The 14,730-nt window shown below is 33.9% G+C and overlaps 3 protein-coding genes across 4 annotated transcripts in view; 2 read left to right on the plus strand and 1 right to left on the minus strand.

Moving 5' to 3' along the window:
• LOC110426263 (serine/threonine-protein kinase GRIK1-like) overlaps nt 1-7,877 on the plus strand; it is a 9,177-nt gene extending 1,300 nt beyond the window's left edge. The window contains exons 4-11 of the mRNA XM_021441445.1: nt 243-317; nt 498-585; nt 727-851; nt 6,559-6,654; nt 6,940-7,006; nt 7,189-7,304; nt 7,387-7,465; nt 7,555-7,877. Of these exons, the coding sequence (XP_021297120.1) occupies nt 243-317; nt 498-585; nt 727-851; nt 6,559-6,654; nt 6,940-7,006; nt 7,189-7,304; nt 7,387-7,465; nt 7,555-7,664 (756 nt within the window). The 3' untranslated portion in view covers nt 7,665-7,877. The remainder of the gene's footprint in view (nt 1-242; nt 318-497; nt 586-726; nt 852-6,558; nt 6,655-6,939; nt 7,007-7,188; nt 7,305-7,386; nt 7,466-7,554) is intronic.
• Nucleotides 7,878-8,633: 756 nt separating this feature from the next.
• Nucleotides 8,634-10,216, plus strand: LOC110426375 (Translation elongation factor EF1B/ribosomal protein S6 family protein). 2 transcript variants are annotated; one of them, XM_021441594.2, is made up of 3 exons: nt 8,634-8,840; nt 8,970-9,160; nt 9,649-10,216. In XM_021441594.2, the coding sequence occupies exons 2-3, from the start codon at nt 8,978-8,980 to the stop codon at nt 9,940-9,942; spliced, it is 477 nt and encodes a 158-aa protein (XP_021297269.1). In that variant the 5' UTR covers nt 8,634-8,840; nt 8,970-8,977; the 3' UTR covers nt 9,943-10,216. The 2 variants fall into 2 exon arrangements, with proteins under 2 accessions (XP_021297269.1, XP_021297268.1); XM_021441593.2 differs by having other exon boundaries at nt 8,635-8,840; nt 8,923-9,160.
• Nucleotides 10,217-11,292: 1,076 nt separating this feature from the next.
• LOC110426376 (uncharacterized) lies at nt 11,293-11,957 on the minus strand. Its single transcript, XM_021441595.2, has one exon. It carries the CDS (start codon nt 11,845-11,847, stop codon nt 11,569-11,571), a length of 279 nt encoding a protein of 92 aa, XP_021297270.1. The 5' UTR covers nt 11,848-11,957; the 3' UTR covers nt 11,293-11,568.
• Nucleotides 11,958-14,730: the final 2,773 nt, after the last annotated feature.

Consider the following 14,730-nt stretch of genomic DNA (forward strand, 5'->3'; position numbering starts at 1 on the left):
ACTTCTGGTCTTAATGATATAGCCAGGTTCCACAACCATGGCTCTAAAATATGGTGTGGGGATCAGTTGCTTTAGATGATGGAAAAGAGTTTGTGTTTTATTTTACCAGCCTTTCAAGGCTTAATGTGGTTTCTTTTCCCCATTGCTTGAACATGTTGATGTCAAAAATAGATTGCCTTAGTGATTATGTAATTATCTTTTCAGTTCCAGACAATGCTGATATACTTTGTTGTTTATTGCAGAAAATCTGCAAGTCTAGATTGCGCAGGGTGCGTGTGACACAGTCAGAAACCGCTATGACCAATGTTTTTAGAGAGGTAAGGTGCAATTTTACATGCAACAAACAAGTTTGTGCCTGATTTTCTTTGCTTTACAGGCTTAATCTTTGTTCTGAACGTCCTATTACACTTTTCTATCTTAAAGTTGTGATAACCCTTGAAATTCCAATATTTGCTTCATTTTGAACTTGCCAGTGATGAAACTAAATCCTTTTACAGGTTTCAATAATGAAGATGTTGGATCATCCAAACATAGTCAACCTTGTTGAAGTAATAGATGACCCCAAATCTGATTATCTCTTTATGGGTATCAACATCCCTTTGCACTTCTAGCTTTTACAGAAGAAGTTTTATCCAGAACAAAAAATATGCATGGTGGAGTTTTTTTTTTGGATTCTAGTTAGTTGTTCTTTACTCTTGATATATATGCATCTTTATAATTTTGCAGTTCTTGAGTATGTGGAAGGTAATGATATAAAAAACCTTTCTGAAATACAAGGACACCTTGATGAGACAACTGCAAGGAGGTACTTCAAAGATATAATTGCAGGCCTCACTTATTTGCATAGTCATGTAAGTTTCTTCTAGGGGAACCAACTACCAAGCAATATAGTTTTAAGACATCTTCCATACTGACAGTGAAAAAAGTACTAAAGTTTAGTGCCAGTGGTGACTTATGAAACTGGATAAACAGTTAGATGTTCAAGGCAATCTGTGATGCTATGCTTTGTGCTTGGGAAAAGATGATACTTGAAGTGGTGAATGTTACAAGTAACCCAAGAAATTAACAAATACAGCTTCCTATTTAGTGATTATCATAGAAAACTACAAGTTTTATGACATAATCACAATGAAACAATTTGGACTTAAGGATTGTTTCTGCATATTGCTTTAAACTATGGTCTATGAAAAACTGACTCAACATTGAGGTTCTTACTGTTAAATTTTTTTCTTTTTCACTTTTAAACAACTTGGAGATAGGTAAGCATGCATTTCTTGATGGATTGTAAATCATGCTAATGGACATAATAGTTCTCATAGAATCTGTTATATTTGATGAACTTTCAAAAAATAAAGTGAAGGAAAATGAAGGAGAGTAAAGAGAATGCTTAAAAACAGCAAAGTGAAGAAAAAACAAAACAACTTCCTCATTCATAACAGTTTGCTACTTAAAGATTAAGTACAAGAAATTAAAAAAAAACCATAAAACATTAAATTAAAAACTGACAACTACCTACTAAGTAAACTCAATAGATAACTGATCCATAATTCTAAGCTGTAGACTAACATGTGCCAAGTAGAATAACCAACAATAAATGACTGCAACATAAAAATAAGACTAAACTTAAATGAGTCTTATGCATCAGCATGTAGTATCTGCTAGTTGCTCAGATAAACACTAGCAACAATTAAAGAAATGCATTCCAACTTCAACACACCTCCTTGGAATGTATCTCACACACACCAAGCATAGTCTTGAGATAAACAAATCTTTCCTTACTCAAACTCTTGGTCAAAATATCTGCTAGCTGTTCAGAAGAAGTGCAATGATACACAGCAATTTCTTTTTCTTTGATGACATCTCGAATAACATGATATTTCACTCTTATGTGTTTTGTTCTCCCATGATGCACTGGATTGTTGGCAATATCAATTGTAGATTGATTGTCAATCCAAAGAGTTGTTTCTTCTCTTTACTTGAATACAATATCTTTAAGCATTTTTCTCAACCACAAGGCATGATTAATAATAGTAGAAGTAGCAATATACTCAACCTATGCAGTGGACTATGCAATTACATCTTGTTTCTTGCAATTCCAAGTAAATACAATGCTACCGAAAGGAAAACAAAAACCTGTGGTGCTTCGAGAATCCTCGAGACTTCCAACCCAGTCACTGTCGCAATACCCTAACAGATCATTGCTGAATTTTTTACTGAATTTGAGACCAAAAGTCATTGTCCCTTTCACATACCATAACATCCTATTGGTTGCAATAATGTGAAATTCTGATGGCTCTTGCATATACCTTGAAAGAACACTAGTAGCATACATTATATCAAGTCGAGAAGCTGTCAGATACAATAAACATCCAACTAAACTTCTGTAAACTACACCATTAGCATCTCCACTACCATCATTCTTGCAAAACTTATTGTTTAAGGCTGATTGAATGTCTATTAACTTACAAGCTTCCATGTTGAATCGTTGCAGCAACCCTCTTGCATACTTGGTTTGATGGATACATAATTTGGCTTGTGAACAAATTCCATACCCAGAAAGAAAGGCATCTCACCAAGATCTATCATTTCAAACTCCTGCTTCATCTTCATTTTAAAATCATCCAGAACATAACTATCTAGACCTGTGATCAATAAGTCATCAACGTACAATAAGACCAACAAATTTACCAAGCCATTTAAGCTTAACACATACAAAGTTGTCTCGTTTATATTTCGATTAAATCCTTTACTCCTTAAGTAACTGTCCATTCATTCATAGCAAGCCCTCGGTGCCTGCTTATGACCATATAGTGCTTTAATAATCTTGTAAACTTTGTTCTCACTTCCTTTCTCTTCAAAACCTTCAAGTTGCTCAATGTAAACACCTTCGGTTATGAAGCCATTCAAGAATGTAGATTTCACATTTAAGTGTCAGATCTTCCAACTTTCTTTGACTGCCAAAGCTGTTAGAAGTTGAATGGTATCGTGTTTAGCCACTAGTGCAAACGTCTCAGAGAAGTCTACCGCATAATCTTGAGCATACCCTTTAGTTACTAGACATGCCTTGTATTTGTTAATTGTTCTATCTGCATTAAGTTTAGTTTTGAAGAGCCACTTAACTCCTATCACTTTCTAGTTTGCTGATCTGTCTATAGGATGCCAAGTTTGGTTTTTGTTAATCATCTCAATCTCATCACACATAGCTTTAATCCAGTGTTGATATTTAGCTACCTCTGTATAACTTGTTGGCTCCAAGATAATAACATAACAACGCTCATAGTCATCTTGCAAAGATCTTGTGCCTCTCACTGGATAATCATCAATATTTTCATCTTCAAGTTGATTCTCCAATTAAGTTAGACCATCATTGAAAATACTCAAGTCTTTTGAGCTTTCAACCGAGTTTGTCCCCCAATTCCACATATTGAATTCATCAAATGCAACATCCCTACTGACTCCTTCTTGGTCTTAATATCATATAGTCAATATCCTTTGGAGATTTCACTGAAGCCAAGATTAATTACAACTTATGACTTAGCATCTAGCTTCGATCTCTTTTCATCAAGAATTTGGGTATAGACTATACAGCCGAACACTCTTATGTGAGAGATCGAAGGCTTGTATCCAAACCAAGCTTCATCAGGAGTCTTTGAATTAAAGCTTCGAGTTGACAAAATATTTAGCAAATTCATGGCAGCATTGATACCTTCTACCCAAAAGCTTTTTGGTAATCCTTTCTCAAAAAGAAGACATCGATCCATCTCAATTATGGTTGGATTCTTTCTATCACTAACCCCATTTTGTTGGGGATAATAGGGTATTGGTAACTGATGCTTTATACCATTCTGAGCTAATAAATTCTTAAACTCATTAGATAGATACTCAGTACCATTGTCAGTTCTCAACATCTTAATAGCTAGACTAGATTCTTTTTCCACAATAGCTTTAAAAATCAGAAACTTGGCATAAACTTTTGACTTATGTTTGAGAAAAAATACCTAACTATACTTGGTAAATCATCAATGAAGATTAGATAGTTCAAGCTTCCATTTAGTGATTCAATTTTCATTAGTTCCCCAACGTCTGAGTGAACAAGCTCCAATTTCTTATTAACTCTTGACAAGCTTTGCTTTGGGAATGCAGTCCTGCATTGCTTTCCCATTTGACATATTCCACAAACATGTTTAGTGTGCTCAATGCTTGGAAGCCTTTTTACAATCTACGATGAGGCCATCAATTTCAAGGAATTATAATGAACATGTCCAAAACATCTGTGCCATAGTGCAGTATCACTAAAAATACATTGATAAGCTTGATGTCTATTCTTCATGAAGTCAAGAGGAAAACATTTATTCCTCATTCCAATAATAATCACCTTCTTACCCAAGCAATCAACAATTATGCAAGATTTATCTTTAAACCATAAGGAATAATTATCTTCCAAGAGCTGACCAACACTCAAGAGGTTATCGCTAACTTGTGAAGAATAAAATATATAAGAAATAGTTTTGATATCGGTTGGTGTTTGAACTGCCACAGTTCCTTTCCCTTGTATTTTCAAATACTTGCCATCACCAATTTTCATTTGAGTCTTAAAGTCTCTATTTAGTTTCAAGAAATTTTCTTCATTGCTTGTTATGTGGTTAGAACAACCACTATCTATCAACCACTCTATTTTTCTATCTCTTAAATTAGTGTTTTTGATCATAAACAATGTTTCCTCTATAGCCTATTTTTCTTCTACTACAACTGCCTTTTCTTCTCCTCAAGTTCCTTTGGCTTTGCAAACTTTTTCTATGTGACCCAACTGATTACAAAACTTGCATCTCACATGTGGTCTATACCGACAAAAAGGATTAGCATGGCCTATCTTTTTATAATGACTACAAAGAAGAAACTTACCTCTATTTTTCTTTTGTTTACCATCATTCATTCTTGTCTCTTTATCTTTATTTTCACCTTTATTTCTTCTACTGCTACTACCTGGATTCTTGCTTTTATTCTTAACCAACAATGCTCCTTCCACATTATCCTTATGTCTTATAGCCCTTCTTTGCTCTTAAGCTTGTAACGCATTCACCAATTCTGTAACAGTGAGTTGAAAGCAGTCCTTTGAGTTTTCCAAAGATGATATTTTAGCTTTAAATTTCTCTGAAAAACTTACAAAAACCTTGTTAACAATTCTCTGTTCAGTTAAGTCCTCTCCAAGTAGTCTTAATTGATTGACAAGCTTCATAATCTTGTCTGAACATTCCTTGATTGTTTCATCCTCAGAATCTCAAACTCCTTATGCAGATTGAGAGATTGCATTTACCTCGTCCTCTCACTTCCATGGAACTCATCCTTGAGTCAATTCTATGCTTTTTTTAGGCTATCACATGTCATAATTCTTGTAAAAATGGTATCCGACATAACAGATTGGATGCAAGAAAGTGCCTTATATCTCTTTGCTACATCTTCACTATGCTGTTTAATTTGAACAATAGTGGGATTAACATGTCTCATCACTGGAAGATCACCTCCCATCTCCCCAATTTCCTATAAATCAAAAGCCCTAATATAGGCTTTCATCTTCACAACCCATATATTATAATTTTCTCATGAAAAAATAGGAAATGTTGTGACATTAAACTTGGATGAAGCCATGACAGACGATTCTTTTCTTTTTTTTTGTGAAAGAAGAATGAAAGGTTGAGATCTTTTTATGAAAAATATTCCATTATTTTTAGCACCCTAAGTCCCTTAAGATCTTAGAAGCTCTAATACCATGATGAACTTTCAAAAAATAAAGTGAAGGAAAATGAAGGACAATAAAGAGACTTCTTAAGAACAGCAAAGTGAAGAAAAAACAAAACAACTTCCTCATTCATATTAGTTTGCTACTTAAAGCTTAAGTACAAGAAATAAAAAAAAAAACCATAAGACATGAAATTAGAAATTGACAACTACCCACTAAGTAAACTCAATAGATAACTGGTCCGTAATTCTAAGTAGTAGACTAACATGTGCCAAGTAAAATAACCAATAATAATTGACAACAACATAAAAATAAGAGTAAACTTAAATGAGTCTTATGCACTAGCATGTAGTATCTGCTAGCTACTAAAATAAACACTAGCAACAATTAAAGAGATACATTCCAACTTATATTTGCTTAGCTTGTTTATAATTAGCATGTATCAATAATTTGTTCCGGTTTCGTACTATTATATCTAGTGAAACTATAAACTGGATATCATGCTATAGATAATGGTGTGTGTCACAAACTCTTCATTATCTCATGTTCAAAGCCCTTTCAAAGTCATTAGAGTTTTAAAAGTATGGGCTGTGATAGTCTCACAAATGCAGTTTTACCAGATATGACAACCCGATTATTTATCTTAAATTCTTGTCATTAGAACTTTCAGCTCAAGGACTATTTTATGTTCAAGTTCAGTCAAAAGTTAAGTTATAATAAAAAATTAATGTATTAATTATCTTTTCTTAAACTTTAATGTTTTATATTGCTCCTACATATGTGACTTCCGCTAAAAACTTTTACCTTGCTTATTGTAACAGAATATCATTCATGGTGATATCAAGCCCGAAAATCTTCTACTCACTAAAAGTGAGAGGGTGAAAATTGGTGATTTCAGTGTGAGCCAGGCTTTTGAGGTAAATTAGATGCTTATTTTTGAGATTAGAAGATATTAAGCATGCCCTTAGACTACAACCAATATGGTCGTTCACTACTGAAAATGATTCAGAATTGAAAGCTATAATATAATCCTTAGAAAATCTTATACATGCATGTTATAAATAGAAAAGGAATGTTGACAAGTCAACAACTCTGTTTAACCAGCATATGTTTATGCTGTGATAAGCTGTATCAGGCATGGAAATGTTTTTGTTTGTATCTAGAAAAGAGTTTCATTTTGCTAATAAGTTGTCATCTTGCAGGATGACAATGATGAACTCTGGAGATCCCCTGGAACTCTAGCTTTTACTCCACCTGAGTGCTACTTTGGTATGTTTAATGCACATTAATATGGTTCAAAATTGTTCACAGAAACTCATTCAAGAGAGACTCTATGCAAGAAACTTCACCAAGGACAACCAAAAGATTTTTTTTTAAAAGATAAATTTGGGATAAATTTTCAAGGGTGAACTTCATTACACTATTGAAATCTTTGTTGCAATTGGTAACAGGTACAGTTTATCATGGAAAAGCAGCAGATATATGGGCTATAGGTGTTACCCTGTACTACATGGTTGTAGGCTACTACCCCTTTCTTGCTGATAGTTTACCTGAGACTTACAATAATGTAAAAATCTTTTCCCACCACTTTCCTGCTTATATTACCTTGCTCTACTTTTATAACATTTCTAACTTCATCATTGTTGCAGATTGTAAACAGCTCTTTATTACTCCCAAAGGAACTAGATCCAATGCTCAAAGATTTGCTCCAAGGCCTTTTCTACAAAGGTCATTCGTGTTTCTATATGCTTTTTTTTTTCCTTACAAGGTCCAAACATAGTAAGTTTCATTGGTTGAATTTTGTTTCTAATATGCAGACCCCAAGTTGCGAATAACCTTGGACATTGTTGCTGAGCATCCATGGGTGGTCAAAGAGGGTGCTATGGTCCTTCCAAGGTGCCCCTGCTGCTACAGGCTTGGTATTTGATACCTTTTCCATGTTTAATTAATTAATAATACATTTTGTTCTTGAACTATAGTGAAATGTATAAATTGAAATAGTGTTAACCCAAATTCTAACATCGTTAATTTGTCAGCTTGTCCTATGTATTTGAACTCTACAACTATCTAGTTCTTTTTGAAAATTTTTATTCAAACTTGTACCTAAATATCCTATGCAAGACTGTTTTTTTTTTATAATTGGAGGAGCGGAGATTCGAATCCTACTCTTTAGACAGAGGGATAATGCACTAACCAATGAGTTAAATGTTCGGGTGCTCCTATGCAAGACTTGTTACTTACCTAAACTTGTTTAATTATCTAATTGTATAGAAAAATTTTATTAACTTCTTCATGCATACTTAATTACTTGCAATTAAATCCATAATAATTATATTTCATAATTCACATTCATACAATTCATTAATAATCAAATTTATAAAAATAAATAATATTAAAATTAAATTTTAAATAAAAAATTATTATAAAAAATATATCAAACAACAACTTTAAGTAACGTAAAACAAATAAATAAACATCCATAATTAGATTTGGGCATTAAGTATCCAAAGGATGATAGCTCTACCCTAATTAAATCCGAAATCGATATTAATCTTAATACCCAAATTCATTCCAAAACCGAATATAAAATATCTTTCTCTTACATAATCAAGTCGAATACCGATTAAAGAATACTCATTTCCATTGCTAAGAACAATGAATAACAAATTTCTTGAAGAGGATAATGCTCAAAAGATTAAAAAAAAATTTATTTTGCTCAATCACAAAGTAGCCAACATATTTGATCTAAGCATTTTAACATGAGAATTACTAGTAAGTTTCATGTTCTTGAGTTGGTGATCCTTGAACTCAATGCCAATGGTGATTTCCTAATTTTACGAGGGTAATAAGGTAATAATGTAATAAAAAATTTATTTATTTAATTGTTATTCCTACGAAAAACCCAACAACCTCACCTTCCCGACGTTTTCTTCTCCTCCAAGCGGCGGAGCACTCATCAGTCACGCCGTCCACCTTCTTCCTCTTCTTCTTCGCTGATCACAGCCGTCCATCACTGCTACATCACGGTCGTTTTCCTCTCTCTTTGTCACGAGCTTGGGTCCGGTTCCCTCTCTGTCACGAGTGTCCTTGATTGCTTTCGAAGGTAAAAAGACCATAGTCTAATCATTCAATGATTCAGATTCGATATCTTATTTTGCGTTTCTGTTTGTGTTATTGGTATCTAGGAGGAAAATGGTTTATTGGGTTGGTTTTGGTTTTTTTAATTTGACAGAGAAAGAAATGCCTCTGTATGATTGTATGCTTCTCTTTAAGCCCCATGTGCAAAAGGAGCTTTCGATGGACTTGATAAGACGAATAGGAAAACATGTTTGTAGCAGAAATGGGGTTCTCACTGAGATGAAATCGTTTGGGACTGTTCAGCTGGGGTATGGCATTAGGAAGCTTGATGGAAGATACTATCAGGTTACAAAATCTGAACTCTCACCTTTCCTTTTGGCTTTTTAAATAAAAAGAGTATAGACTTATGCTTTTAAAGAATGAAGCTTTAACCAAGCTAAAAATTGTGTATTTATTGTTTGATCTTTTGCCTTTTTCCTTTTGAAGTGTATCTTGCTTTGCTGGTCTGTAACCAGCCTATGAGCATAAGCAGATTGTGCATTGTTGAAACACAGTTGCAATTTAGAAACAAATGAAGGGTGCAACTCCAACAGATATAGTTGCAATGAAAAATGGAACATGTTGAAAGACTGTTAGATAGACTGAAAGGGATGGGGTACTAAAATGCTTGATATGGTTGTGCTCTGTTCTACATATCATGATATATAGACTTGTTTTGTTGAAGTCCATCTTCATATTTTGAGCATCACAGATGGATTGGTCATTCTGGACCAGAAATTTATAAATGAAATGATCAATTGAACAAACTGCTGTTCCTGTTGTGTACGGTACAGGGTCAGCTCATGCAGATGACAATGATGGCGACACCCAATATTAACAAGGAGTTGCACTACTTGAACAAGGAAGACAGGCTGTTGCGCTGGCTTTTAGTTAAGCATCGTGACACCAAAGATGGGCTGGAGTTCCTTAGTGAAGAGGATGGGAACTTGGAGCTCAGCAAACTCCCTCGAGGCAATATATTTGATGACCTTGACAAGGATGAGGATGATGATGAGGATGAGGATGATGAGGATGAGGATGATGAGGATGATGATGATGAGAACCAAGAGAATAGTGGAGAACACTGATGGGTAAAAGAATTTGATTGTCTGAGGATAAGGCAGAACATTGATAGACAATAGAAGTTCATAGTTTATGTTCTTTGTCATTGTAGTTTGCTGTGACTTATGTTCTGCTTGGGTCTTAAGCGGCCAGAAGAGTTACATTTCACTAACTTAGCCTGTCCTTGTATTTTCTGCATTTTCTTAGTAGCCTTCAAAGTATTTTGTATTTTTGATCAGCAGGCACATTTCTTGAAAAATAAAAATTCAGCCTATTACATCTGTGATGCTTAACAGGAAATTGACATGCTAATGAATGTTTGTGACAAGAATTTGTAAATTTAGGATGAGGAGCAAGAAGCATTTGGCTCAAGGCAATGTTTAGCTTTGGGCCTGTTTATTAAACCAGTTCTTGGTGAACTCAGATACAAAGTTATGTTTCCAGCCTATTCCCATCCAATACTCCCTCAAGAAGTCCTTTATCAGTTGAGGCAGCAAAGAACAGGGTAGGTTGGAATGTCTATGGAGGTGCAGTTTTCGTTGGCAGATAAGAGATAACCTGCTTGTTGTTTGCCCAGAGTGTAGAGAAATTAGACTTGAGCTAAATTTGATACAAGAACAAAACTGAAATCAACTTAGCATACAATAAGATCTGCATTTACGTGTGTTAAAATAAACTGCTAAGCTGTCACAAGTCTTTCTATCTTTCTTTGAGAACCATTATTTATCATTTATTTAAACAGCTTGCACTGGTTCATCCTGCTGCTTCTGTAGTCCTTCCAATATGCTACTGCTGCTGCAGACATGGTATCTGGCACTTCTTGTCTATGTTACTCGAACTCAGGATGAGTGTTAGATACGGATATATGTCCAACATGAATTTGTTCAAATTTTTTTTAGCTCTCTATATATTTGGAGGTCGGATCTTTATATCATATCCATTGAATACATGTTGAACATATGATATTTCAAAAAAAAAACAAAAAAAAAAAAGAAATGAAAGTTCTTATAAATGTACAAAAATTCGTAAGTTCTTATAAATTTTTATGTTTTTTAGTTTTATCTTTGTTCTTCTGGGTAATTGTCATGACCAGTCTTTCCATATTTCTTTGAGAACCATTATTTATCGTTTACTTTAACAGCTTTGCATTGGTTCATTCTGTTGCTGCTGTAGTCCTACCAAAGTGCTCCTGCTAGCTGCTGCAGACAAGGTATCTGATAGTTCTTCGCTATAGCTATGTTACTCGAACTCAAAGTGATTGTTGGGTACAGGTATGTGCTTAACATGAATACATCCAAATATTTTTGAGTATTTTTATATATTTAAAAGGTCAAATCTTTATATTCATGTATATTGGACATACATCGGACATCATATTTCAAAGAAAATGAAGACTCGGAGTATCATAAATTCTTATAAATGTACATGGGATCAGCTTCTTAGACAATATATACACGGAAAAGGTATTTACGGTGTATATGATTACAGAAATCATACGCAATGGAACTAAGTACCTGATGCATTAATTCTTTACAATCAGACAAACGAATAGCAAATTTCTTTCATTCGACGGTACCCAAAGAATAAAAAAATGGTTTCACACACAAGCACAGATAGCTAATAAATTTGATCCAAGTACCATAACATGAGAATCAGTAACTTTCATATTCTTCAGTTGTGGGATATTCCTGAGCTGGTGACCTCAAACTCGTCGATGATGGTGATGGCTCGACACCTTGGGGAAAGTCAGAGATGGAAGCCAGGATCCGGCGAATGCTTAAAGAACGAGCACGTTTGAAGCTGAACGATCTCATCTTGTTCTTGGAGAAAATATCAGATGAATTAGAAAGGATGAGATAAACCAGTCCTTGAACAATCAGGAACATGAGCACCTTCATCAAGCAATCTGCCAGGGACATCTCTACTTCCATTTTTCTTCAACAAATTAACAACGATTCGGATGATCAGAGGGTTACCAAGTATTTTGTAGGCAAGCTTTTGCAAAGTTGGGAAGACGGGGATTACAGGAAAATATGAAGAAGCAAAGCCTGAGGAAGCTGCTTATATAGAGGGGGAAGATGTTTGCCAGATTGGAGAAGACTTGGCACATGAAACCGCCTGTTTGACTTGTAGCCGAAGCCAGGAAGTTTTATATTGACCACACGCAATAGGATTAGGAGAAAAGCCTAAGTAGAATAAGACATGGAAATGGCTGCGGGTTTCTTGGAAGAAAAATATATTGCTAGTAACCATTTTCACGTGCTTGTTTTTACTTGACCTTTATCATTTCTCAAATCTACATACCCTTTTGTCTGATTAGAGCTAGCTAAGTCTATAAAAAGATAGCCAAAGCTGACCAGTACCGTAAAACATGATCAAAACATGAAGAAGTTTTCAATGTCTATACCCTTAATGACATAAGTTATATGTTCTGCAGTTATCATTCTGATTGATTCTTTATAGTAAAAGCTTCATGAAGTTGATTATAAGCCACAATATTACTGCAGAATAAGTGTTGTAGCAAGAGTTACCATAACTATGTTGCAAAAAAGACATTTGAAGATCAAAAGGAATAGAATACCTTAATCTATTTACTTGTCGACACTGTTCCTTGATGTCACCATCGACTCTGTTACTTGGACCATTGTCGTTGAATGAAATGGTCCTGATTGATGCTGGCTTGGCTAGGTCTATCGACCCTAAAAATTTAATATTGTGGATAGAGTTTGTGTCAGCTTACCTCAACGAAAACGTGGCTCAAAGTGGAATTTTACCATGCTTGGACGGCTAAGGGATCAGATGCATGATTATAAAAGGAAAATGACACCAAGGAAAGCAAAAGTGGCCACCTACTGCGTGATAGGATGGGGAAAATAATGTGAATGCTATTAAAGATAAAGCTTGTTTGTTAGGCTGAGTTGGCTCCATGACGTGTACGTTTTTTGTTGGGAAGGTAAAAAGGAGAACAAGTCATCATTTTTCCTCTCCCATGCAACTACTATATGATTATGTATTAGGCAATAATGTAAAGCTTTATCCTAATGTGGCTTAATTAATTTTGTTTATGCTATGTCATATTGGAATTCCAACAGGATTCCCAATCGGTATACTTGCTTGGGGATGTTACCTTTTGGAGTCTTGAGCTAATAATTTATTAATACCCAAAACTAGAACATGATTAAAATCATCATGACGATGATCAATCACAAAAATATTAAATAAATACAAAGGAAAAACAAAATAAAATCATCTCAAAAATCGATTTGATTGATACCAAATTTAACAAGAGTTAATGAAAACGTATGTGCAAAAACAATTGCTGTGATTTCAATTGTCATTTATCTTATGATCTAAGCATTTTCATAATTAATATACCTTTTTTGAGCTAACAATTAAAGCACCCTCTTTATGATTTTGATTTCTACCTAAATCCCATCACTCTCTTTCTCTCCCTATCTCAACCCCTTGATTTTTTTTTTTTTTGGTTTTCTAAATGATAAGCTTGTCCTGGAAATCATAATGAATTATTCCCTAGACTTTCAATTTCTAGGGTCAAGGTAAATCATTAAAGAAATACTACTAGCCTTTATGTCTTAAAGTCTCAACTTTTTGCTGCCATAAAGGAAGTACAATATGAAGTGGAAGTAGAATAGATTAAGTGCATATTCTTATCTTCTTATAAGACTAGTTTGGAAAATTATAAGTAAAAATTTTATCATATTTCAATTTCTTGATAATAAAAAACTATTTCACAGACTTTATGGAATCACATAATTTTTTTTTATTTACTTAATTACTATGAAATTATTTTTCTAGGAATTTCACAACAGTTTTGACTGTAACAATTATAGCATTCAGAACTCATCTTATCATATTGTTAAGGGAAGTCATTTCTTTTAGCTATCTTGAACTTCCTTGCCACATTTAAACCTAATTTTCAAGGCTTTGGCATGTTTTCAATACTATTTTTCTCACAGAGTATGCCAAACTATTCCAAGTTTTAACTAGTTTGAATGGCTGAAGTGGGTATCACACTGGGAAAAAGTTGCAGAGGTTATTTGATAACCCATTAATAGAAATTTGGTTCAAGGGGTAGGAGTTTTTCCATTCTTCTCTTTTATTTTTTATGAAAAAAGCTAGATAGTGTGAGATCATTGTTTCTAGATTAGGTAGAGTTGGATTTAAATTTGACACAAATGGAAATCCCACTTCCATGATTCATGATGAAATTTCGTAAATTTTGGAATTTATGAAAATATTAGATATGAAGGTATCGTAGATATAAAGTCTAACTATAATATCAAAATTTAAGTAATTTAAATTTAAACTTTATATTCACATCTAAAAATATGAAATCAATATTATAATTGAAACGTAGATACGAAGATTATACCTGATCTAATTTGCTCTTAAGCTTGTTGGGAAGCTAATAATTATCATAACAAACAATCTAGGCCTCTGAAGAGAAATCTCTCAAATTCCCTTTTGATCACTCAAAAATTTCCTCTACCTGAAATGTTCTTGATAGGCCTTTCATGGAGGAAAAGTTTTGAGGCCAAAGGTGTTCAAACATTGCAAAGTAGGGGTCACCTAAGGTACTTAACAATTTTAAGCCACTGCTAAAGGAAACCTACTTGAATCCTAAGATAAAGATGCTCCCAAAAGTCTATGGATAACTTCTCTTTATGCAGGGGACTAATTAATTTTGAGAGTATTTCAATCTTCAATTCAATAATAAGTATATATTTAGCTAATTAGAGATAATATTTTTTATTTTTTTATGTACTTAATATATAACATGTCTTGATAATACA

Source organism: Theobroma umbraticum, unplaced genomic scaffold (genome assembly GCF_002168275.2).
Source record: "Theobroma umbraticum cultivar Fairchild unplaced genomic scaffold, ASM216827v3 scaffold_55.0, whole genome shotgun sequence".
NCBI classification, from domain to species: domain Eukaryota; kingdom Viridiplantae; phylum Streptophyta; class Magnoliopsida; order Malvales; family Malvaceae; genus Theobroma; species Theobroma umbraticum.